At 41.0% G+C, this 25,916-nt stretch overlaps 1 protein-coding gene across 1 annotated transcript in view; it reads left to right on the top strand.

Annotated features, from left to right (window-relative positions):
• Positions 1–25,666, top strand: part of LOC308303195 (actin-binding LIM protein 1-like) — a gene marked incomplete at both ends in the record, with an annotated part of 95,873 nt that extends 70,207 nt beyond the window's left edge. The window contains 15 exons of the mRNA XM_080747519.1: positions 127–185; positions 6,177–6,248; positions 8,307–8,477; positions 9,250–9,285; positions 9,454–9,586; positions 15,142–15,189; positions 16,416–16,562; positions 19,055–19,137; positions 19,317–19,416; positions 19,539–19,603; positions 21,367–21,427; positions 21,540–21,547; positions 22,551–22,622; positions 24,356–24,436; positions 25,553–25,666. Coding sequence (XP_080603645.1) covers positions 127–185; positions 6,177–6,248; positions 8,307–8,477; positions 9,250–9,285; positions 9,454–9,586; positions 15,142–15,189; positions 16,416–16,562; positions 19,055–19,137; positions 19,317–19,416; positions 19,539–19,603; positions 21,367–21,427; positions 21,540–21,547; positions 22,551–22,622; positions 24,356–24,436; positions 25,553–25,666 — 1,250 coding nt within the window. The remainder of the gene's footprint in view (positions 1–126; positions 186–6,176; positions 6,249–8,306; positions 8,478–9,249; positions 9,286–9,453; positions 9,587–15,141; positions 15,190–16,415; positions 16,563–19,054; positions 19,138–19,316; positions 19,417–19,538; positions 19,604–21,366; positions 21,428–21,539; positions 21,548–22,550; positions 22,623–24,355; positions 24,437–25,552) is intronic.
• Between the last annotated feature and the right edge of the window lie 250 nt (positions 25,667–25,916).

Raw genomic sequence — 25,916 nt, 5'->3', positions numbered from 1 at the left:
GTTTGACTTGATCTGGCCCCAATCGAGACGTCACTGATTGGTCCAGGTCCTGACCGTGCTTGCTGGGAACACTCCAAGTATGTATGTTTTCATATTTATGTTGTCTAATTCTCCCTCTGTCTACAGGATCCACAGTGTGGCATCCAGATTGTAGAAGCAACAGCAGAACTGAAGAGCGATACAGGGTGAGTTAGCTTCAGCCAGCCTTGTTCGGCTTGTTGGCGTAAAGCTTATGAACACATTGAATGCATTTGTACATTAATATTTCGTTTTTTTCTGTTAAATGCAATAATATTATGTAGGCATATTGGTAACTTTGGTAACTGTCTTGCATGGGAGGACAATAATTTCTAATATTAGTAATATAAATATCTGTAATGATGACATACCCCATGTTATGATTCGACTGACCAACTTATGGAAGACAATGGATCTTTATTGAAAGGTTCCTCAGGCGCGCTACACACAGTTGCGACATCTATCGTGTCGGCATAGGCGATTCTAGCCTCTTCCAGCAGGGGGTGCACGACCTCTATTACCTCATGCACGCGCGCGGATATTAGCGGTTTTGTAATGTTGTTTTAGCGGATTTCTGCAGTTAATTTTGTACCCAAATGTAACACAATATAAACAAAAAAAAGTGTAAAACAGGTGCTTCTTTTTCTAGACACCATATGTCTATCTATAGGATTTATTATACTTATTTTGCAGACAGAGGCAGCACAGCCAGGACATATAAAGCCAAACATCAAGTTAATCATCATTCATCAAGCAATCAAGCAGTCATTTACATTGGTGGTGTGGCACAACCACACCACCAAAGATCCATAACCAGCAGCTACCAATATTTACAAGCAAGTGAAGCAAGCATGCGCGCTCGCTCGCGCGCGCACACACACACACACACACACACACACACACACACACACACACACACACACACACACACACACACACACACACACACACACACACACACACACACACACGGAGGAGAAGAAAACAGGCTGGCTAACTCCACAGTGAACAGATAGTTAAATAAAGCCATGTCTTACCTTAAGAAAATGACAAGAAAATATCCAATGTTATATTGAGGTGCCCAGAAGAAAGTGTTATTCCTTGGAGGCACAGAACACATCGTGTAATCCAGCCTCGTTGAGCAGCGCCGAAAACTTTAGTTCACGTATGGTAAATGTAAAAGCTATCCACATGTCCTATGGATGTCTGTAGTTAACCCCAGGTAGCATATTCCACTGTGAAACAACTGTTTAATTCTGTTATTTAGATAAATCTGCAGGTGTCATCATCTGCCGTTTGTTTTTCAGCTGTGCTGTCAGAGACGTTCAGACAGTCACTGTGATTGGTTGAGAAACCAGTAGTCCTATTAGCTCCCGCCCCCCATTTGCTGTGATTGGTTTAGAAGTCATGCTATGGGTGCTTCAAAGGGTCAAAAAAGGCGAATTTGAGATGTTCTTCTTCTAAATCATATTGCGTGTTTCATCATCATCAAAAAAATCAAAATGGCCGCCTGGCGGCCAGGGGGTGCACGTGCACCCTAGGACACCCCTTAAAATCGCCTATGCGTGTCGGTGTAGACTGAGAATGAGTGGGCTGAGAATGAGTGGGGGAGGGGAAGAAGATCCAATGCATTGTCAATGATGGTCACGTGGTTTTTGAGTGGTGGTCTCACCACTCCTGTGATTCGCTTTCACGATGTTACTGGCCGTGTATGTCTGTCGCCTCACTCGCCTGCCATACCTCTCCTGACCAGGAGAGGGACACACAGACCACAAACACACACACACGTTAAAGGAGGGGCGCTACACACACACACACACACACACACACACACACACACACACACACACACACATGCACGCACGGGTCGCACGCGCACACACCCCCCCCCTCCCCCCAACAACCTTGCAATACATGTATTTGACTCTTTTTATTTGACCACCACTCAGTTCACAAGGTGTGATTTTTTTGTCGTTGCCGTGTCTCTTGGCTAAAAGACAGCCTGCGGTTGAGCAAGAGACACGGCAATGACAAAAAACCAAACAACCTTCCAATGACAATGTATACTTCCCCTCCCCCCCTCATTTTCAGACGATACGGAGAAGATGTCTCACGCATCTGTGCGAGACATTCCCAGCTAACCATTTCCGTATTTACATTATACTGATCGGAACTGTTGTCCATACAAGTGACTCTTCTAAGAACCTTAAAGAGATGGTGCCATGACACTTTTCACCACAAGGTGGCAGGCTCCAAGAGAAAACAAACAAATACTAAGAGAATACATCATTTCTCAAAAAAAAACACATAAGGGGGTCTAATGAAGTACTTTCAACCTCCTAGACACATGAAAAACAGAAAAAGTACAAAACTATGGCACCACCTCTTTAAATATTAACAGTGAAAATTTCATTTTGTGCACGTGTCTCTTCCTCTAGATGCCCCCGTCCAACAGATCCAAAACACCCTGCCTCGATTTCTTTTTCCCCCCATCTGAACTGCAGGTCTGAGAATAAGGCCTGAGGTTTGCACTCATTGTGCTTCCAGAGTGATCAGGCTTTACTGTCATTGCTTCAGCTTTACTCCACTTGCTTGAAAGCAATAATGAGAACACTTTGCGTTCTCTCTTAACCCATTTAGGCCTAGGACTATTGACTGCTTTAACTATTGAAAAATAGCAGATATACAAGCTCACAGCGCTGTGAGCTTGTAGATCTGCTATTTTTGAAAGATCGTGAAAATTTGTGTCTTTGTGTCTTTTGAATCCTTCTAAGGTTTTTCGAAAAAAAACCTATGTTTTTATGTTAGCAATCTGGCCAGCCATCTTCAAAGAAAAGGTCCTTTTCACTTAAATGGAGCTCAGTTAGTCTGTTCTTGTGAGACTGCTACAGTATGTCAGCGGTTCTCAAACCTTTTCATGTGAAAGACCCCTGTAAAAAAAAAAATATTCATATCTCAAAATATTATTGTTCCAAGGACCACCCAGAAGCAAAATCTGAGCTACAAACGTTATATATATATATGTGTATATATATATATGTATTATATATGTATTTATATATATATGTATTCTTTTTACAAACAAAATAATACATATATTCAAAGATTTGCACACATTTTCACGACTTTTTCAAAAATAGCAGATCTACAAGCTCGCGATATCTTGTATAGCTTGTATATCTGCTATTTTTCAACAGTTAAAGCAGTCAATAATTCTAGGCCTAAATGGGTTTTTAATCAAACCAAGTCGATATCTCCAGCTCTCTCTCATTGGTTGCTGTGCTGTTATACAAACCAACCATTCTAACAACCACTATGACATGACGCTGTAAAGGAAAACATAGCCCTGTTGCATGGTTAAAAGTGCTATGTTTGGCGTTGTTCCTTCCTACACAGTAATGCACAGCACATTTTACTGTGTAAACACCTGTCTGGCTCACCATCACGGCATCATTGCTGGTCACGCTGTGGTTTTGTAGAAACCACATTGTGTTTGTTTCATGTCTGTGTTTCTTGTTTTTGAAGCGGTGAAAGCGGCTTCCAAGGAGTGGCTTTGTCTGTCCCGTACAGTCTGTCCCATAGGCCTCCGTGTCATGTCCCGTGCATGCAGTATTGAGGATTGGTCAAGCTTCACATGACAATTTGGCCCTCCAGACAAAATCAGTCATTCATTAAGAATTCATAAAAATATAGAACTAAAACACATAGAAAGTATAGATCTAGAACACAAAATGTATAGATCTAGAACACAGATTTCATAGCTCTAGAACACATAGAATAAAAATTCACCGCTTCACTTCGAACCGAGGTTTGATTTTTGATTGACACTGTTCTGTTGAGAGGATGACTATTTCTGAGTTGTATCATCATCATCATCAGTCAGTTTGTTTTCAATTAGTGGTACATGGAGTTGTATTCACATCTGGCAAACTGTGAAAGGAAGGCCCTCAGCATAGTTCAGCAATCATTATTGGAAATGTCAGTAGACAACAGTCTTTTGACAGCAAGCGCGACATTTCAACTCTGGAATGTGCTGCATGACAGGCTGTATGTGATTGTGTCCTTTCTTTAAACCAGGACTTGGCTGTCCCTAGCATGATAGTCTTGCATTGCCAAGTCCTCCTCCTGACTTTCTTTTAGGACGTAAGCTGGTTGCACACTGCTGCGTTTTTCGTTGCGAAATGCGTTTTTCAGGGCAAGGAGAGAGAGAGAGATAGAGAGAGAGCAAGGGACCGAGTGGTGCACGAAACGTGCGGCAGTGTGCAAACGTGACTGACATAACATGAGGTTGATTTTTTTATTCACGCGCTCCGAAATTCACTCCGATATTCGGCCCGAAAAACGCAGCAGTGTGCAACCAGCTTTACAGGAAGAAGATATACCGGTAGGCTAGTTCAGGGGTCTTCAACGTTTTCAGGCCAAGGACCCCTTAGTCGAGAGAACGAGAGAATGAAGCATATAGATACCATATAGTTTCATTGTTTGACGGCACAATCATCAGTGTATTTTGGATTCATGTTAATTTGTGTTTTCAGATATTTCCCGAATATGGACGCTAGGGTTCAAGTGGTTAATATAAAAAAGGAGAAAAAAGTTTCTATCACACAAAGATTTGGAGGACCCCCTGTAGTAACTCTGAGGACCCCCTAGGGGTCCCGGACCCCCTGTTGAAGACCCCTGGGCTAGTTGAAAGTGTTAATGGTGCAGATGGTAAATCAGTAACAACGCGAGCATTCAAAACCTACGAGAAGTTGATTCATTGTGTTCTGTTTGCCGGTGTAGCTGTGTAGGATACAGGATGAAACTGATAGATGCTCTGGGAGTATTGTTTGATTGAATATTGATTGAATATTTTATTGGTCACAATGAACAACATCATATCGTCACTGTCGGGCAGAAACCTCGTATCTCCAAGTTTCAAATGTAAATGTTTTTTCGGCAAGTAAAGCCCTGCTTCATCATACAAGGCCGTCGCACAAAAGTAGTGAAAACAGCCGATCTACAAGGACACAACGCCTCGCGGAGTCGCGGTGCGAGGCGTTGTGTGCTTGTAGATCGTCTGTTTTCACTAGTTTAAATCATTGTTTAAAATGATAAATGCAAACCGAACTGTTTTGGACATACAAGGTTTTCACCCAACAACGACGATATGTACAATAGTCACATTCAAGTTGCAGCACGGCACAGGTACAGTTTGAACATCCTGCCCAACAGAAACATCCCAAATAAGGCCTTTTACGGTCTTTTTTTACGTTGGAGGTCCTTGGCACTCAATTTATAGACATATCAACCATAACAAAAATAACATTTGTCGCATTTACAAGAAGAAAATTATAAAAAATACACAATATGCTCAGCGCAGTGAGAACAGGGATGTGCTGGGCCCCTGATTCAGCCCGGGAAAAAGAGTTGTAGAGGCCCTCATTGCGCGCTATAGAGAGAGATCTCTCTCTATAGCGCTGCTGCTACTCAAAGATTTGTGACAAAGTGACAAGCTAGTGGGCCAATTACATGAGTTATATTTCAGACGAAATATAACTCATGTAATTGTAGTTGTGTGATCTACAAGCACACAACGGCTCGCACCGCGAGGCGGTTTGTGCTTGTAGATCTGCTGTTTTCACTACTTTTGTGCGATGGCCTTGTATGATGAAGCAGGGCTTTGCTTTGCGAAAAAATTTACACATTTGAAACTTGGAGATACAAGGTTTCTGCCGGACAGTGACGATTTACTTTGTTGGCCACCCAGCCCCCAAAGTGGATTTTTTTTTCTTTTCCTAATGGCCAGCCTGGACCGGCCGGGAATGAACCGTCCGTTCGGGAGCTTTTCCCAATGGCCAGCACGTCCCTGAGTGAGAACATGGGGGTAGGTAGGTGTAAGGTAACAGCACACTCCATCAGATCCAGACTAGCGCAGATGCAGAAATCACTTGTTCTCCTGACCTCTGAATTGCCAAACCCGAATTAAACTAAAGTTGTACCTTTCTCACCAAAAGGTGTCTAGTACAGTAGCTACGTGGGCAACATGTTCAGCAAATACACAGCAATGTAATGAAATAAAGAAATATGCTGCTGTGCTGTCACAGGATAGATGCAAGAAACACAACTTGGCTGGACAATCTACAGTTACTTACTTAACATGAGTCATTGTCTTGCAGTCTACCAGAAGTCCATCAGAGCACTCCAGGCCAGGCTCAAGCATTTCAGGGTTTCCTGGTCACTCTATATATGTAAGTTCTTTAACCCATTTAATTAACCCATTTAATTATTGAATGTTTTAACCAGTGAAAAATAGCAGATATACAAGCTCACAGCGCGGCACAGAGTGCCGCGCTGCAAGCTTGTAGATCTGCTATTTTTGAAAAATCTTGAAAATTTGAATTTTGACCCGATTCTATAAGTGTCTTTTGAATCGTAAGATTTTTTGAAAAAACCTATGTTTCTATGTCAGCAATCTGGCCAGCCATCGTCAAAGAAGAAAAATCTGCTATTTTTCACTTGTTAAAGCTTTCAATAATTCTAGGCCTAAATGGGTTGTTTAATGTCTTCCATGTCAGTACAATTCACCATGCGGCTTGATTTGATTTTCATTTCAATTATTTCATTACCCTGGGGAGCGCCATATTATGGTGGACCATTTGTGCCACAATTAAATTAAATTAATAGATACAAAAAACTAAAACACAATTAACCACTTTTACCATGGCATTCCAGTTTTGGGCATGTCATTCTAGCTGAAAATCAACATTTCTTTAAGTAATTCAAGTGGTTATTTGTTGTTTAAGTGGTTAAACAAGAAATGATTTATTTATTTATATATTCATTCCACCATTCATTTAATTGTAGTCTTTCTTTCTTTCTTTCTTTCTTTCTTTCTTTCTTTCTTTCTTTCCTTCCTTCCTTCCTTCCTTCCTTCCTTCCTTCCTTCCTTCCTTCCTTCCTTCCTTCCTTCCTTCCTTCCTTCCTTCCTTCCTTCCATTCATTTGTGGCACAAATGGTTATCCAGGCAACATTTGACATTGAACTGTAAAAATAATATATGGCGAAGAACATTTGACTGGCTCTTCAAATGCTTTTAAAGTCAACATATTACATTGACTGAATGAGGAATTATAGTTTTGTCAATACCCACAGTTATTTTTTATATAGCGTATATCAGTTGAAGTATCTGCTCAGAAAGTGTATCTCTTGCATAGTAAGTAAGAGAGTAAATCGGTGGCTTGTTGTCGGTATCAGCCGAGAACGATGGTGTCTTATCACCTTTTCAATGGGCATGCGGGAGATGGATTGCCAAGGTGGAGCACAACACCTACCATCAGCTCCCAGTAGGCTACTTACCACAGTGGAAACTAACTAAACAAACTTAAAGCTATACTGTGTAAGTTGCTCAACTAGTGGTCTGTAGCAGTATAGCAAACCGCGGTCGCGTCTGCTTTTTTCGGCCGTTTTTCGCCGCGGACCGGGCCGTCAGACCACCGCACGCTTTCAATTAGGTCTCCCGTGTCCCTCTACGAGCAGCGGTTGGGGAGCTACATGCTAGACTTCTAGACCAGCGTAAACAAAGCTGTTGAAGCAAGCTATTTCCTGAAAAGACGCAAGATGCACTGTAATTGGCCGGTAGTGTATCATGTGTGTATGATCTGCGATGTGATTGGCCAATGTATACACAACGTATACAGATGATGCAGATTACGTCATTTTGCCGCGAAATTCTCCCCCCCTCACGGCTCATAGAAAACATATAAAGAGAAGGCTTCAGAAGCTGAAAATAACAGAGTGGGTGTTCTAAAACTTTAGCGATTTAACAGTTAGGACAATTTTTAGATTTGTTTTATAAAAAAAGTTACATGGTATAACTTTAAGTTACCTGAGTCGAGCTATTCATATGCTGAGTTTGCAATGCCTGGGACCAAACCAAGAAAAATACCGAGCTACCCGGACACCCAGGTGTTTTATTCCTTATTATGCACCAATGAAAACTAAATTACATATTGAATGACAATGCAGATTAGCTTCCTGCATCAATTTGAATATAATGATAATTCACTTTAAAATACACTTTACATTACAGACACTCCGACTAGGATGTGATCCGATAAAGCCATGCACTTAAATTCATTTCATTCAGTCTATGGCGAAAATGTGTTAATTGAATCCTGCACTTCACAATAACATGATTAATGTAATATAATATGAGTGACCCTTAACTCCTCACCTTTCTCTAATCTTTGCCCGTCATTGTATTTGTATTCCCATCTCTTGTGTCTTTCCCTCTCTCGCCTGCACAGGCAAAAGTAGACAGCGAAGTTATTGATTACAAGGACTTAGCAGCCATTCCCAGAGTCAAGGCTATATACGACATAGAGCGCCCTGATTTGATGTCCTACGAGTCTAAGAACAAGGACTCGTCTGCATTGGCCAACAAGGAAAACGGACTGGGAGGGCACAGCCCTGTAGAGGTAACATCAAGTCAAAACAACTGATTTTGATTCTCATATATCGTCATTGTCAGGTGAAAACCTTGTCCAAAACCGTTCATTTTGCATTTATCATTTTAAAGGAGCTATAGTCAACTTTTTCTTGAAAAACGGATGCTAAAATAAAGATAATGTTTCGAAAATATTCTATAAAAAAATAAGCTTCATATATGTGTTTCTATTCAAAAATGACCACAAAAAGTGTAAAATAATGATAAAATAATCATTTTGGACATTGTCAGACCGTCACTTTGTTTATATTCTAGTATATAGACTAGGATGTAAACAAAGTGTCGGCCCTACAATGAAAAAGTTGACTATAGCTCCTTTAAAAATGATTCAAACTAGTGAAAACAGCCGGTGCGAGGCGTTGTGTGCTTGTAGATCTGCTGTTTTCACTACTTTTGTGCGACGGCCTTGTATGATGAAGCAGAGCTTTACTTTGAGAAAGAACATACAAATTTGAAACTTGGAGATACGAGGTTTCCACCCGAAAACGACTGTATATTTATGTCACATGTTGTTTTTGCATATATATCCCATTTAGACCTGAGGCCGATTCTACAAATACCTTCTGAATCTGTAGTTTTCGCACTTTCAAGATTTTTTTCAAAAATGTTAAAAATAGCAGATGTACAAGCTCGCTGCGTGGCACGAAGTGGCGCGCTGTGAGCTTGTATATCTGCTCATTTTGAATAGCCAACGCTAAAATCTAAAATGACACAGATGCGTAAATTCTGTTTTTTTGTTTCAGTCACCAAGGACATCAACACTTACTCCATCAACAGAGGTACGTTTTATTAATTTCTTAATATATATTTCTTTTGGCATTATATTGATTAGGTAAAATCTTCTAGTTTACCTCTGTAAAAGAGGACTACTTATGCCATGATACCCTCAATATGGAAATGATTTATATTAATACGATTTGCACACACGCGTTTTGTATTCTTCTAAGGAGAGCTATGATCTGAAGAGGATCATCATGTCCAGATCCAAAACCCAGGGATCGTTTGGATCTTCCACGATGCACAATCGTCATGGTTACACCCCCACAGTGTCACGCTCACCACAACACTTCCACCGGCCAGGTGAGAATACCTCCCCGGAGGAACTCCTTCATGTCATGTCTCACAGTGTTGAGAAGGATGAGGCTGCACGATGCCAAGGTTTATAAGGCGCCGTACAGACATTTGCGTGAAACATCTTCTCCGTATCGTCTGAGAATGGCCACTGGGGGCGCCGTACTAATGCATTGTCAATGGAAGGTTGTTTGGTGTTTTGTCGTTGCCGTGTCTCTTGGCCAAAAGACAGGCTGTGGTTGAGCTAGAGACACGGCAACGACAAAAAAACAAACAACCTTCCATTGACAATGCATTAGTACGGCGCACCCAGTGGCCATTCTCAGACGATACGGAGAAGATGTTTCACGCATATATGTGAGTCCAGCCTTAGAAAGCTAAGTAGCATTCCTCAGGGTTTTCACAGTGCTCACATACAGAGTTGCCATGTCTGCTTATTTAAAGCGACCTTGTTTTTCTTTAACCCTGCAAGGCCCAGCGTTGCTTTTTGGCAACATTTTTTAAATCATTTAAAAAAAAAATTGTTATAATTCGTTTTTCCTGTTCTTTTTTCACATTAACATCACCATTAAATCCTATTGTTTAGTATTCTTTTTGGGCTTTTCTCTTTGGGCTTTTCCCCTTTTGGGCTTGTTTCTAAAGTACTGTTGCTTATTTGGGCTTGCTTCCTAATGTCGTTTTTAAACCAGTGGCTCTCAAATATTTTCATGTTAAGGATCCCCAAATGTATTATGTATTTGTCCTCGGACCCCCATCGGACAATAGTTTGTGCCAGGGACCTCCATGCAAGATTTGTGTAGGCCTATTTAAAATGTTTCAAAGATACTCCAAACATGTTTTTCAAGAGCTTTTGAAAATAGCAATCTACGGTACAAGCTCACAACGCGTCGCGATGCGTGTTGCGAGTTTGTAGATCTGCTATTTTCAGGTATCCGACCAATACTTTACCACAGAGGTGAAAAATATATTATACAGCAATTCTGACGGACAACCTTGACCCCAAGTCTTTGAACACTACCGATCTTCAATGGCAGGATTATTGCTCCAAACTAGAAAGAATTGGGCAATTTGTGAGTAGGGTTGTTAGGGTTACTTTTAAAAAGGAATCCCCTACAGTTACAAGTTACTTGGAAAGAAAATGTAGTCAGTAACGTAATCTGATTATCACAATTTAAAAAGTAACTACCAGTTACTTTCAGTTACTTTTGGATTACTTTTTAGTAAAACTCTCTTTAATTAAATAAAACAAGTTTTACCATTGATAACTAGACAAGAATATTGAGCGTATGAAATTAGGAAAAGGACAACAGAATTTTACTTAAGCGAAGTGGCAGTACTTTACGCTGATTCGACTTGATTATTTTATTGTTTGGTGTTATAACTTATTTGTAAAATGGATGAGGGCAAGGGGAGAATGGAATCCAGCGTGTAACCCCCATCACTCAGATCCGTTACTGTAATCCAGATTACACATTTTAAAATGTATCCTGAGACTTTACAAGTTACCTGTTTTTTGTAATCTGATTACGTAATCCCGTTACATGTAATCCGTTACTTAACAACCCTGTTTGTGACACAGTTATGGCTGGAAACTTAAATCGTGACCTTTGACCATGAACATGACCCAATTGGCCCCAACATGTAATAAGGTAATCGAGGGACCATTGCCCACCTTTTTGCAGCTGTTTCCCCACAAAGCTGCAAACAGACAGACAGACAAAACCGAATGAAAACAGTCCTGGTTGGGGCGGGGTATCAAAGAGCGTGACTACTTCTGGCTTCTAGGGCATTCACCAAATATTCAAATATTCAAATATCAAAGTCACTATTCGACGTTGTTCACCAAAGTCGAATATTCGCTTTTTTAATTTTTTCTCTTTAAAAAATATATAGTTTATAAAGCTTGGTAAGATAGGAAGTCATAAAAATGTGTTCTCAATGCCCCTGGTGGAGGAATTTGTTAATGCTCTATACCAGGGGTTCTCAAACCTTTTTAGGCCCTGACCCCCAAAATAAACATATTTGAACTGGGGACCCCCACCCTGATAAGCACTTGTAATTGAAGGTATTACATTTAATGTGACTCGGTTCCGCAGATAAATATTGTGAAAATAGCAGATCTATGTAGATCGGCTATTTTCACAATGTTCGCCTCTTGCTTACTTAATATTTGACAGTTTGGCCAGTCCTGTCGAATATTCCACTATTCGAATACTTTGAGGTCGAATAATTCAAATACTAAAAATCACTATTCGTGAATGCCCTACTGGCTTCTATAAGTCTATTCAACATCTATTCAAGCTTGCTGTCCCTTTCTCGATGACATCGAATCGCCGATGCTTCTCAACTGCTCCCGTCCTGACTAAACCTCCCGCCTCTGTCCTTCCTTTTCCTTGCCTTCGTTAATCTCGCTCCACTCTTTTGGAACTGGTTGGCAGGTATGACGCTCTGTCCCTCTTTGCTTCCTGGCTGTAATGACACCTGCCTCACTTCCCCCTGTAACCAGCACTTCCTCTCTCACATGGACGGTAAGCCCCCCACCTCCCCGTGCACACGTCTGTCTTCCCCTCGTCGTCGCCTCCTCTGGTGACTCGTACCAGAGTTGTTCCCTAAATGCCTACATTGTACAGTGATATGCAATGAGCAGCACCTGTAGAAAAAGCTTAGAGCAGGGGTCTTCAACGTTTTCAGGCCAAGGACCCCTTAGTTGAGAGAGAGATGAAGCAGGGACCCCCACAACCTTTTCATAGATTCCATATAGTTTCATTGTTTGACAGCACAATCATCGGTGTATTTTGGATTCATGTCAATTTGTTTTTTCAGTTATTTAACCACTTGAACCGTCAATAATTAATAAACTTGACCTTTCACTCTGTACTTCTCTTTTTCCCTTCTACACCAAACCTCTTTGCCAAAAATAGCCGATCTACAAGCTCACAACGCCTCGCAGCGCGAGGCGTTGTGAGCTTGTCGATCAGCTATTTTTGGCTACGGTTCTCAGAATATGGACACTAGGGTTCAAGTTGTTAATATACAAACGATTGGAAGATTTGGAGGACCCCCAGTAGTAACTCTGAGGACCCCCTAGGGGTCCCGGACCCCCTGTTGAAGACCCCTGGCTTAGAGTATATATATGTACTAGTAAGACACCTCAGGGCCTATGGGACCAGTTACAGTACCCATATATGGAGACCCCTGGTACCCATATATGGAGATCTATGTACTGCATATGGAGATATGCTGTGAGAGCCCAAACATGCTTACTCACTTATTCGTTATGTGAAAGTCCGATGATGTCTATGACATCTGACATCATACCCTTTTATGCCCATACATGGAGATCACTTTCTGTAGAACCAGCCGTTAGTGTGGTACAGTATGTGGCCAATGTGGCCTCCATACATGGACATTCCCATATGAAGTCCTGTTAGATATGGGCTATATAACATGTGATGGGCTTAATATTGATGACATCAGCTAGGGAACTCCATATATGGGCATAAGAGGGATTCTGTTAGTGTGACATCACAGTGAAGCCAGAGCGTGATATCAGAGCGGCAAACCCATTCTGTTAAGAGTGGTTCCCCTGACATCACAGTGATGTCAGAGCATGATGTCAGAGCGACAAACCCATAGAACCACAGTGTCAGGCGTGACAGACAGACAGACAGAGATATGGACAAGCTGTGACCATTCACATACTAAACTGTGACCTACGGTCGCAATAAGATTATATGTAAACAATTAGCCAGAGTCACTCAGTGCCAGGGTACTATGACGACAAATAATTGCCCTTAGATGATTGTGTCCTTAGAATGGCAGTGTGATATGTAAAGGTGCTACAGTAGGTAATGGGAATACATTACATTCAGAAGTAGTGAGGCAGAATAATGTTCTTGTTTTGAGGCACAGGGCCATCTAGTGGCCAACATTTAGAATACATATCTGCTCTCTTCCTATACTTTAACCTATACTTTCTCAAGATGTTCTTTCACATCCTTCCTACACCTTCCTTCTTCGTATCTTTTATATTAACTAACATCCCCGTATTCAAGGTTTCAATGCTTTCAGTGAGAACTGATTTATTATGATTTACATTTTATTTCGTTTTCGTTTGATTGAACTGCCCTCTACTCCCATTTTGGCATTCTTCTGTTGAAGGGCAGTGACATGTCATGCAACAATATACCACTCTCCTCTTCCTGTTTTTTAGTTTAACCTCTACTGCAGGGTTCCCCAATAGGCGGCCCGCGGGCCATTTGCGGCCCACGGGGGGCTACTGTCTGGCCCCCACCAACCCCAGTAATAATGGTGGTATAAGAGCAGCAACAACACTAGTATATCGTCGTTGTCGGGTGGAAATCTCGTATCTCCAAATGTGTACGTTCTTTCGCAAATCATACAAGGCTGTCGCACAAAAGTAGTGAAAACAGCAGATCTACAAGCACACAACGCCTCGCGGTGCGAGGCGTTGTGTGCTTGTAGATCGGCTGTTTTCACTAGTTAAAGTTGTACCATGTAACTTTTTTTATAAAACAAATCTTAAAATTGTCCTAACTGTTAAATCGCTAAAGTTTTAGAACACCCACTCCGTTATTTTCAGCTTCTGAAGCCTTCTCTTTATATGTTTTCTTCTTAGCAGTGACAGGGGCGGGATTTCGCGCCAAAATGACGTAATCTGCATCATCTGTATACGTTGTGTATACGTTGCCCAATCACATCGCCGATCATGCACACATGGTACACTACCGGCCAATCACAGCTTATCTGCTCTGGTCTCCAGGAAGGGCCTCCGCTTGGCTACAGTGTTTACCATGGTGAAGGATTTTAACCTCTTAATCCACAAATCCTGGCCAGAAAATTACGTTCTACCATGCGTTCTACCCCTCCACGGATTACTATCGGTCGCGGTGGTTTGCTGGCGCCGCTCCGGTGGTCCGCGGCGGTGGTCCGCGACGACTCCGGCCGAAAAACGGCCAAAAAAAGCAATACCGCTACTGACCACTAGTTGAGCAACTTACACAGTATAGCTTTAAAATAATTTTTAAAATGATAAATGCAAAACTAACTGTTTTGGACATACAAGATTTTCACCCGACAACGACGATATCTGAACTGTCGCTGGAGTAGCGGGAACGCCACCGTCGCCCCCTGCAATGTTGTGGCCCTCGGCTTGGTACCCTAGACATGATTCGGCCCTTGGAGAAGACTAATTGGGGAACCTTGCTCTACTGTTTTCCATTCTATGTTTTCATCCCCCTCTCTCTCTTCCTGTGCCTCTCTTGTCATGGCCCCCCCTATCTCAACCTTACAGTTATGTTTGTCTACCTTCTCCCCCCCTTTCTCCTACTCCCTTGAAGCATGGTATCAATCTGATAATGTCACTACTACTGTTGACAAGAAGACATTATCTTAATCTTTGTTGATTTTTGGTTACAAATCAAAACATGTTCTCCCATGCTGTTCTGGGTATCATTGTTTTCCATGGCGCAGGCTATCTATTATGATGACATCATAGTGCAAGGCAAGCACTGTTGACTTTACCTTTCTGTTTTTATCCGCAGACCAAGGCATGCACATGTATAGGAAACCTCCAATATACAAACAATATGGTATGTCCTCTGTTTTTTTTTCAAGCAGACATTTCTGAATATTGAAGAATGGTTGGGGAAACACTTCCAACACCATAGAAAGCCAACTCATGCCCCTCGGTGCAAGCACAAAATGAATAAAAAAAATCGAACCTCGGTTCGAAGTGAAGCGGTGAATTCTTATTCTGTGTTCTAGAGCTATGAAATCTGTGTTCTAGATCTAGACATTCTATCTTCTAGATCTATACTTTCTATGTGCTTTAGTTCTATATTTTCATGAATTCTGAATGAATGAATGATTTTGTCTGGAGGGCCAAATTGCCATGTGAAGCTTGACCAATCCTCAATTCTGCATGCACGGGACATGTACGGGACAGACATGGGACAGACAAAGCCACACCTTGGAAGCGGCTTTCACCGCTTCAAAATAAATAAATAACAAAAAACATGTGTTTATAATTTCTTTGTTGTTGTGAAATGTTTTTTTGATAGAATGTATCTCTAATAGTAAGGGGAATATAAGAAAATCTGCGAAGTAAATCGTTACCAAGAAATGTCTTCACCAATGTGTTTCTAAAGGTGTGTAATAATATGTACTAAAAAAGGTTGAAATTCAACTCCCGGGGGAAAGCTCATTAAAAAAATGATTTGTGTTTGTGTCCCATTAACTTTACTATACAGGAAAAAAATACAAAAAATAAATCTGCTTTAAGTAACATGTGAGGGGTTGAACTAGGGTTTTTTCATGATGCTGAATCCATTCCAAGCATTTGTTTTGTATGAAAAACATTCCATGGGCGACAAATGGCCCCCACAAAACAGTGAAAAGTGATGATTCATCACTAAACCATCGTTTTGTGGGTCCGATTTTAGCCCAAGGAATGTTTTTCGTGCAAGACAAATGCTTGCAATGGATTCAGCATCATGAAAAACCCCTAGTTTGACCCCTCACATGCTACTTAAAGCAGATTAAATTTTTGTATTTTTTTCCTGTATAGTAAATTAATGGGACACAAACACAAATCAGTTTTTTTATGAGGTTTCCCCCGGGAGTTGAATTTCAACCTTTTAGTACATATTATTACACACCTTAAGAAACACATTGGTGAAGAAATTTCTTGGTAACGATTTACTTTGCAGATTGGTCAAATATCTTATAAAATCCCCTTACTATAAAGAAGTTTCTGATGGGGTGACAGCCATTCAGTCACCGTCAAATCAATGTTAAATCACTTGTTTTAATCCAGACTCAGCCACCATGCCCGTCCAAAGCAAGTCTGCTGACGACATCATCAAGTCGGCTAAGTTCCCTGCCGCTTACGCTCCGAGCCCAGACACCACGCCAAAGATTGAGACTGACTCCTGGCCTTGCCCTCCCTCCTTTCATGCCTTAGGTAAAACCCTTCCACTGGGTTCTCGACTGCGTTATTCCTGTTATACACCTTTTTAGGCCTAGAATTATTGAATGCTTTAGCTAATGAAAAATAGCAGATATACAAGCTTGTAGATCTGCTATTTTTGAAAAAAGTCGTGAAAATTTGTGCAAATCTTTGAATATATGTATTTTCAAAGCGAACGTTTGTAACTCAAGTTTTGCTTCCGGGGGGTCCCTGGAACTAAATATTTTGAGATGCGGGTCCGTGGCCAAATAAATAAATACACATGAAAAGGTTTGAGAACCACAGACATAGTAGTCTCTCAAGAACAGACTAACTGAGCTCCAGTTCTAGTGAAAAGGACCTTTTCTTTGACGATGGCTGGCCAGATTGCTGACATAGAAACATAGGTTCTTCAAAAATCCTTAGAAGGATTCAAAAGACAATCGGGTGTCTTTCGGGTCAAAATTCTAATTTTCACGATTTTTTAAAAATAGCAGATCTACAAGCTCGCAGTGCTTGTATATCTGCTATTTGTCAATAGTTAAAGCATTCAATAACTAGAAGCAGTGCTCTTCCGAGCACAGGTCTCCACCAGGCCATGCGTCCTGGTGGTGCTACTGTATAATAATAGGCCAATGTAAAAAGGCTGGAATATGTTCTTCACCTTAGACCTTTCATGGCAATCGGACACTGCATGCATGATTTGAGGCATTGTGTTCCAAAAATGTGTTTTACTAAAGTCTACCTGCTGGTGGCGCTATAAAAGGCCAACATGAAAAGGGTAGCATTTGTTCCTTGACATAGTGGGAACATGTGTGGCAAATTTCACGGTAATCGCAAGCTGCGTTGATTTGAAGCATTTTGTTCAAAAACTGAGCAATCCCGCAAACTTTGGAAGCCAATATTAGCCAATTAGGATGGAATATGAAATATCAGACGGATCGGACTTGATCACATGACTATAGAGATACTGTGTACCGATTTGCATGATTTTTGGATAAAATCTCAATGAATAATAGGAAAAATTGTGTTTTACATAAGTCGGCCTACTGGTGGCGCTATAAAAGGCTGATGTGAAAAATGCAGGGAAAGGGCTTTTCCTTGGCCTCTAGGGAGTGCGCTTACAAAGTTTGAAACTGATCGGTGGAGTTATAGATAAAACCACAAATCGGCCTGTTATAGCGCCACCATGAGGCTGATTTAAAAAATGTGAAGTGGCATTTCTTCCTCGACCTAGTGGGAACGCGTGTGCGCGATTTCATGATAATTGCACTTAGCGTTTGGGATTTGAGGCATTTTGTTCAATCCTACAAACTTTGGAAGCCAATCTTAGCCAATCAGGATGGAATATGCAAAATCGGACAGATCCGTGTCGATCACATGACTGTCGAGATACTGCCTACCGATTTGTAGGATTTTTGGACAAAATCTGTAAGAGTAGTGCACAGAAATGTGTTTTGCGAACATTGGCCACTGGGTGGTGCTAGAAAAGGCCCATTTGAAAAATTTAGGGCAGAGGTTCTAGATTGGCATCCAGGGAATGTGTGTGCTTACTTTGGCAGCGACCGGGCCAACGGCGACTGAGATTAGCTGCACACAAACTGCGAGGACACACACACACACGGACGGACGGACGGACAGGCGCACGCACGGACACACGGACGGACGGAGGGGAAAACATACTCTCCCCCATGCCTTCGGCTGGTGGAGACAATGATACACAATAATGTGTACCCGTTCTAAATGGGTTAATTCAGGAAAGACCCACCCTTAGACCTGCACTAGACCTGCCTCTGATTGGCTTTCAGGCAGAGACAGGACCTGAGGTCACCAAAATCTGTGGGGTTAAATGTGAGATGTGTCTTGTAGATTCTGAAATATTTTGTCATTGAATCACTCACATAGTTCCATCTTCCAGGGAGCCTGAAAAGAAACAGAAACCAAACCACTTACAGTATATTAGCTATAAGTCTTTTCTGACAAAACTGAGAATAAAGAACTCACATTGTTGTTAGTCAACAACAAACAATAACTTTTGGACACTTAAAGCCCGTATCATAGTCGGGTCCGCGGTGGAAGGCTTTACACCGCGGTGTAGTCTTTTCGAGTCTTTTTGAGTCATGAAACTACAACGTTACATCATTCCTCACGGTGGAGAGCTTTCCACCGTGAGTCCCAACACATCTCTCTGTTTTTACTATCAGACAGGCAGGCTCTACACCCCGTTCACTGATTGGTCGACCTGAACCGGTCTAGACGGGGTAAAGGACTTCACCGTGGGCCGTGACTATGATGGCCTGCACTTATTTTCTGACTTGAGGCGGAAAGCTTTCCACCTCAAATTTGCGGTGGATAGGTCTCCAGACTCTCCACCGTATACTCTGATACGGGCTTAACTGTGGGAGCTGAATGTATATGACACTGAAACCTGAGAATTGGAATGAAATTGTCCTTTGAAACTCCTATATGGAATAACTTAATATATCATAAGTTTGTTTGTTTGTTAGGATCAAAGGGGCGAAGTCAGTCACCACCAGAGGAAGATGAACACCAGAAACGCAGACAAATGCAAGAAGAACATCTCAAGAAGGCAAGTCGATCATAATCACTATGACAAATAAAAACATGAAGACTCACTGAACGTAACCAGCAAAATGGTTGACACGCCTGCTGATACTCAATAAATAAACCGGAACTATGTTATTCCTCAAACAAAGTGTTTCATTTAATATTGCACATTCTTATATGCAATGTATCTGTGTTTTACAGATACAGTCTGGTCTGGGCAAACTCATTCTGAAGGAAGAGATGGAGAAAGCGATGAACAGAGAACATTACACCAGTACTTCACACCCCATCTCCAAAAATGGTAATACTATCATAGAATCGAATGGATTGCAACTAAGCCAGTTACAATGCTTTTGTTTGGCAGTAATTAAAGTGGCTCATGGTAGCAGAACCTATTGCTGAACTGATTAACTTATACCATAGATCAAAATACCTTCACGTCCAAAACATCTTCTTTGCCTGGGTACGGTCATAATGGTCTCCGTCGGGTAAGAGCGCTGTCATTATTATTATTATTATTACTAATCTTACTATTCTAAACTCAAAGAGTCAATTGACCCTTTGTCAGCCTCCTGATTGGTCCCTGACTGACCAACCAGCAGGCTCTTTCTGCCTTATCCCGCCCTGGTTCATGTTGAAATTGCTAAAACTTAATTTTTTGAGAAATAAAAACATTTAAAGATATGCCCAGTCACTATACTGCACCTGAGAGGCTCCTTTTTACTGAAATCAAGTTTAAAATGAGAATTGAATTCATAGAATAACAATACGAAGCAACTGAATTTCAATGGTAGTGGATGGAGAGAAAGTCCCACCAAGACACAGTAACCAATGGGGGCGAAGAGGGGCGGGACAACAGGCGGGACTTGACAAAGGGTGAATTATCACAGCTTGAACTGAGTACACAGAATTCCTGTCAATTGTCATAATTGAATTGAGATGTCACAGAGTTCTGATCCTGAATAATTTTTTACACAAGTTCCACTGGTTTTCAAGCAGTGGTGTAAAGTAACTAAGTACTTTTACTTAAGTACTGTACTTAAGTACAATTTTGAGGTATCTGTACTTTACTTGAGTACTTCCAATTTCTAATACTTTTACTTCTACTCCACTACATCTCGGATCCAAATATTGTACTTTTACTTCGCTACATTTTTTGAAAACCTTAGCTACTAGTTACTTTGCAGTTATACATTATAATATATAAAAAAACATATATTAACCACTTTAGCCTTATTTTATCCCTTAGCTATTTGAAAATAGCCGATCTACAAGCTCACAACGCGTCACGATGCGTTGTGAGCTTTTAGATCGGCAATTTTCAAACATTTTGTACTTTTACTTTTGGCACTTTAAGTACATTTTGATGCCAATACTTTCATACTTTTACTCAAGTACATTTTAAATTCAGGACTTTTACTTGTAAGGGTGCCCTCACACCAAAATACCTATGAGAGTGGAATCCGCGTTCTACCAATGCATTTCAATGAGAAGGGAGCGTTTTTTGCTGAAATCCTCTGCTGGCATGAAACCGCTTCACTCTCATTGAAATGCATTGGCGGAACGCAGATTCCACTCTCATAGGTATTTTGGTGTGAGGGCACCCTAATGGAGTAGTTCTATATTGCTGTATTGATACTTTTACTTAAGTATAAAATGTGAGTACTTTTTACAACACTGTTTTCAAGGAGCTGGTGTAGTGGTTTTCCAGTCCCTATCCACGATTTTCCTACGCCCCATAGTGCATTGCGCAGACGTTTGAACCGATCTTCCGCCGCCGATTTACAAGCTCACAACGGGTTGCATCTGCGACGCGACGTGAGCTTGTATGTCTGCTGTTAAACCCGGAAGTTTGGTCCTGATAGTCTCCAGTAAACCCCCGGGGAAAATTGTGGATACGTGAAGAAAATAAAGTCTACATACTGCTAATATGCTCTGACTTTCAGGAATAAAGCAGGAAATAATTGGTTGTACTGTTTAGGCAAAATTGTGTACTCACTTCAAACTATAAACATAATACCCCCAAGAAACACGTGAAGTTGGTGAAGACGACAATAATAAAGAGGTACCGTCCATAATGTACCATAGTGAAGTGAAACAATACAGTCATCTTTTCTCACCAGTGTAAGAGATGTATTGATCTGTTGTCCTGCACCTGGATATTACAGTGGATTTGCATGCAGTACGTCGCTTATCACATCCCTAACTACCTGTACTGTCCAATTACCTTTTTTATCTGTCTTTCTAACAGCCACAATCAACCAATTTCACCCAGTACAACAGTCATGGGGACTTGAGTGGCGGAGGAAAGGGTATGCAGGCCTGTCCCATTACGTTAGATGCGATTTAAGCACTTTTATCATTTTAATGACTAATACCATATTTACTTAATGCTTGGGTTTCTCTACCTCTCTTCTCTTTCAGATTTTAAGGTATGTGCAGGAAAGTATGCTCTTAGAGCAATCCTGAATGCTGTGTCCTGCTGCCAATTCCTGTTGGCTTTACAGTATTTTTAATGGATTGATTTAACCATCAGTGTCTGTGCTAGCATCAGAAATGTAACACATTCATGCAGCATTTAGCATTATGACATTCTTAATGGTCCCAACCATTTATGCAATCAACCATCTGTCTAGTACTGAGATGAGTTATTTCTATGGGTAATTACTGCTGCTTAACATTAATCAGACAAACCTAAACTGTTTTTGAGCGGTGCTAACCGCTCCTACATCTTGCTTTGTCTGTATGCCACCCACAACTTCTTGATTAACATTTTGCTTCACGGATAGGGATGTACATATACACATGGACAGGGGTGTTGCACCAAATTCTGGGCCCTGGGTACAAGGATTCAATGCGTTATTTTGTGCTATATTGAAAAATACCAGATATACAAGCTCACAGGGCGGCACCGAGTGCCGCGCTGCGAGCTTGTAGATCTGCTATTTTTTTTTTAATCGTGAACATTTGTGCAAGTCTTTAAAGTTTTTTTTTTTTTTTTGAAAAAAACAAAAACAAAATGATATGTATTTGGCCAAAATAGCAGATCTACAAGCTCGCAGCGCGGCACCATATCTGCTTTTTTCAATGGCTAAACTTATTGGGCCCTAGTAACTCAGTCCCACTTTCCCCCCCCTTGTGACGCCCCTGCACGTGGACATACACACAAGTCACGTATTGGAGCGGCTAGCACCACTAAAAAAAATAATAATAATAAAAATAAAAACATTCATCACACACCAGATATCACTCTATACAAGGATACTACAGTTTGTCTTGTACTGCGTGAGAGGCTGTAGATACTGTATGCTTTGCTTGATGTAGCCATTAGGCTTTTAGCTGCTTACAGTAGCTTCAATTAATCCTACTTGGACATTAATCCAATGTGGATTTCCCATTACATGTGTTTGCTCCATTCTCGCTCCATTTTTGTAGTTCCTCCGCGATGGCCAACCATTAACACGAATGGACAGAGGAGTGTCTATGCCTAATATGTTGGAACCAAAAGCAAGTATTGTCCATGCTGTTCTTTACCCACTTTTTTGCATCACTTTCAAGACATTTCAGATTTCTGCGAGGTTGAGTATTGAATACAAATTGCACATGCAGTCATGTGAAATGTTGTTTAGCCTACAAAATAGGCTACTTAAAAAAATGCTAATTGATTACAAATCTTGGCCTGTCTTTCAATTTCAATAATAAACAAATGATCAAAAGTGTTTCAATTTGCCCTACCGGTATATTATTATTTTATTGTTATTTTTTTCCCCTTTCTTTCTTTTTTCTTTCTTTTTTACAATCGGATCCTTCAATGCATGTCAATGGGATTTTAGCGTACTAAAAGAAACTCACATGACTAACCATAGTTTGTTGCTCACTAAGGGATGGTTTTGAAAATCAGTTCCTGAGGCTTCAACACTTATTTAGCTATACACAATAACAATAACACAGGGGAAAAAAAAAGATTATCATTGCCATTTCCCACGTTCCTTGGCCGAAAGAATGTACATGTGCTGTGTTGGTATAGGCAAATGTGCCTTTCCCTTTTTAGTAGAAGTCTATTACAATCATATTATGAGGAGGATGTGTGTTGCAGCTCCTCGCTGACTACAACATGTGCCATCTGTGCTGTCTGCCTTGGTTTGGAACATGTCCAGCAAGCAGTAAACCGATCCCACCTCGTACAGCAAGTGCTCTCACTTGTGGAGGAGGCAGCTGCTTCACCACTTTGACACTGTGTGGCCAAGCCAAAAAGGCCTTCATCTTCCCCGACACACCGTATCTACATGGCATGACCAGCCCTGGGTACAAGGATTCACTGCGGGCCCCCCATGAATGTTAACTATTGAAAAATAGCAGATATACAAGCTCACAGCGCGGCACCGAGTGCCGCGCTGCGAGCTTGTATATCTGCTATTTTTGAAAAATCTTGAAAATGTGTGCAAGAAACCTATGTCAAGGACCCCCAAGATGATATGTATTGGCCACGGACCCCGATCTCAAAATATTTAGTTCCAGTGACCCCCAGAAGCAAAATTTGAGTTAGAAATGTTCGCTTAAAAAATACATATATTCAAAGATTTTCACACATTTTCACAACTTTTCAAAAATAGCAGATCTACAAGCTCGCAGCGCGGCACTCGGCGCCGCGCTGTGAGCTTGTATATCTGCTATTTTTCAATAGATAAAGTTTTTAGGGCCCCTCCACCTTGGGGTCCCAGTAACTCAGTCCCACTTTCCTACCCCTTGTGACGCCCCTGATGAGGCAGCCTGTCTTTGGGTGACTTTGGGTGAAACGAATTGCCGTAAACCATTCTGTCTTTTTCAACACAAACACTACGACCCTTGGGAAACGACCCACAACGGTGTCTGTAAAATGCACATTTCTCACACCACCATTGTGTGAATCCAGTGACATGACTGAAAGGGAACTCCCCTGGAGGTGGTCATTGAATGTTACTTTGTATAAAACCAAGGCCAATAATAATTGCAATTTATTGTAATTTCAAAGAATAGTCACCCCCCCAATATCTTATACAAAACCTTAAAGATGACTGTGCACATGACCATGTACACTTACGCATGCTTTCCAATTGCCCTCCTTATCTTTTCTCATTGTGTCCGGTGTGCAAACAAAACGTTACCTCGTAGCATTTTGAGAACATTCATGTCTTAAGGAGACATGCATGTCTTGCAAATGCCTTGCATAAGATTCTCAACCTAGTCTTTCCCTTATCCAGGTCTATCCATTTGAAATGCTCACTGTCACCAACAGAGGGCGTGTTAAGCTTCCCAAGGATGTTGACAGAACAAGGCTTGAGGTAATACACTGTTTATGTGACATTATTATACATATCGTCACTGTCGGGCAGAAACCTCGTATCTCCAAGTTTCAAATGTGTACATTTTTTCGCAAAGCCAAGCCCTGCTACATCATACAAGGCAGTCACACTAAAGTAGTGAAAACAGCAGATCTACAAGCACACAACGCCTTGTGGTGCGAGGCGTTGTGTGCTTGTAGATCGGCTGTTTTCACTAGTTTGAATCATTTTTAAAATGATAAATGCAAAACGAATGGTTTTGGACATGCAAGGTTTTCACCTGACAACGAGGATATATGTATTCCCACTGCTTGGCACATTTCATCATACGCTGTACCCTTTGTACCACATGAACCCTAGCCATTCTTTGGCAGACATTCTGCAAAAGTAGCAGATCTACAAGCTCACCACAGATTGCAACGCCACATGATGTGAGCTTGTAGATCGGCTATTTTCACTGAAGAGGTTTGGTTTTGGAAAAAAGGAGGGGACCAAGTATAGACCCCGGCTCAGGTGGTTCTGGGTTGGCAACCCAGGAACGCACTTTATTTATTTTTAAAATATGAAGGTCAAGTAATTAGAGTTTTGACTCGGGTTTTATGAACATCAACACATAAAGTAATAATGTCAATTGGCAGGTGTTTATTCCTACTCACACCTAGGGCTGTCAAGATTATGACATTTTACAAAGATTTAATTGTGTTTTTGTCGTTGAATGTTACATTTATGTTTGGCTTGTATGCCTCGAAGTTGCACATGGCAGATATGACACATAACTGAAATGTAAAAAAAAAACTTTACTTAAAAAAGAACATTTATCGTGAAAATAACCGATCTTACAAGCTCACAACGTGTCGCATCGCGACGCATTGTTGGCTTGCAGATCGGCTATTTCCACTATTTTTGAAAACGTTAGAAAATATAAGAACATTTTTCAATATGGCAACGATTATGACGATTATGTCAAATAATTGCGATTACGTCAAATAATTGCGATTACGTCAAATAATTGCGATTGGACAATGTGTAATAATTGCGACAGGCCTACGCACACCTAGTGCGGACAATGCTGTACTACTTTAATATTACTATTCAATCATGAATCTCTCTCCACAGCGACACCTGGCCCCAGATGTGTTCTTTAACATCTTTGGCATCGAGATTCACGACTTTGACCAGCTTCCACTTTGGAAGCGGAATGACATGAAGAGGAAGGCCAAGCTCTTCTAGATGCCTGTTTTTAATTTATTATTTATCCTCATTTAAAACATTATGTTGAGTTGTTACCCTCTGTTTAATGTGTATTTTGTGTGCACCTGATACAAAGAATGAATTCTCTGTTGCCTTAACAATGGACACACCCTTTTTACTGGGACATATACTGTAACTTCCAGTAGCGCTATAGTTGATATACAGCACAGTCAAATTAATTCATTTTTCAAAGGATTTCAACACATTTCAAGTTCAACCATTTTTAAAA

The sequence above is a fragment of the Nannobrachium achirus genome (genome assembly GCF_963921795.1).
Source record: "Nannobrachium achirus genome assembly, chromosome: 18".
NCBI lineage: Eukaryota > Metazoa > Chordata > Actinopteri > Myctophiformes > Myctophidae > Nannobrachium > Nannobrachium achirus.
The sequence above is the reverse complement of the archived record's forward strand: the minus strand, read 5'-3'. Positions and strand labels throughout refer to the sequence as shown.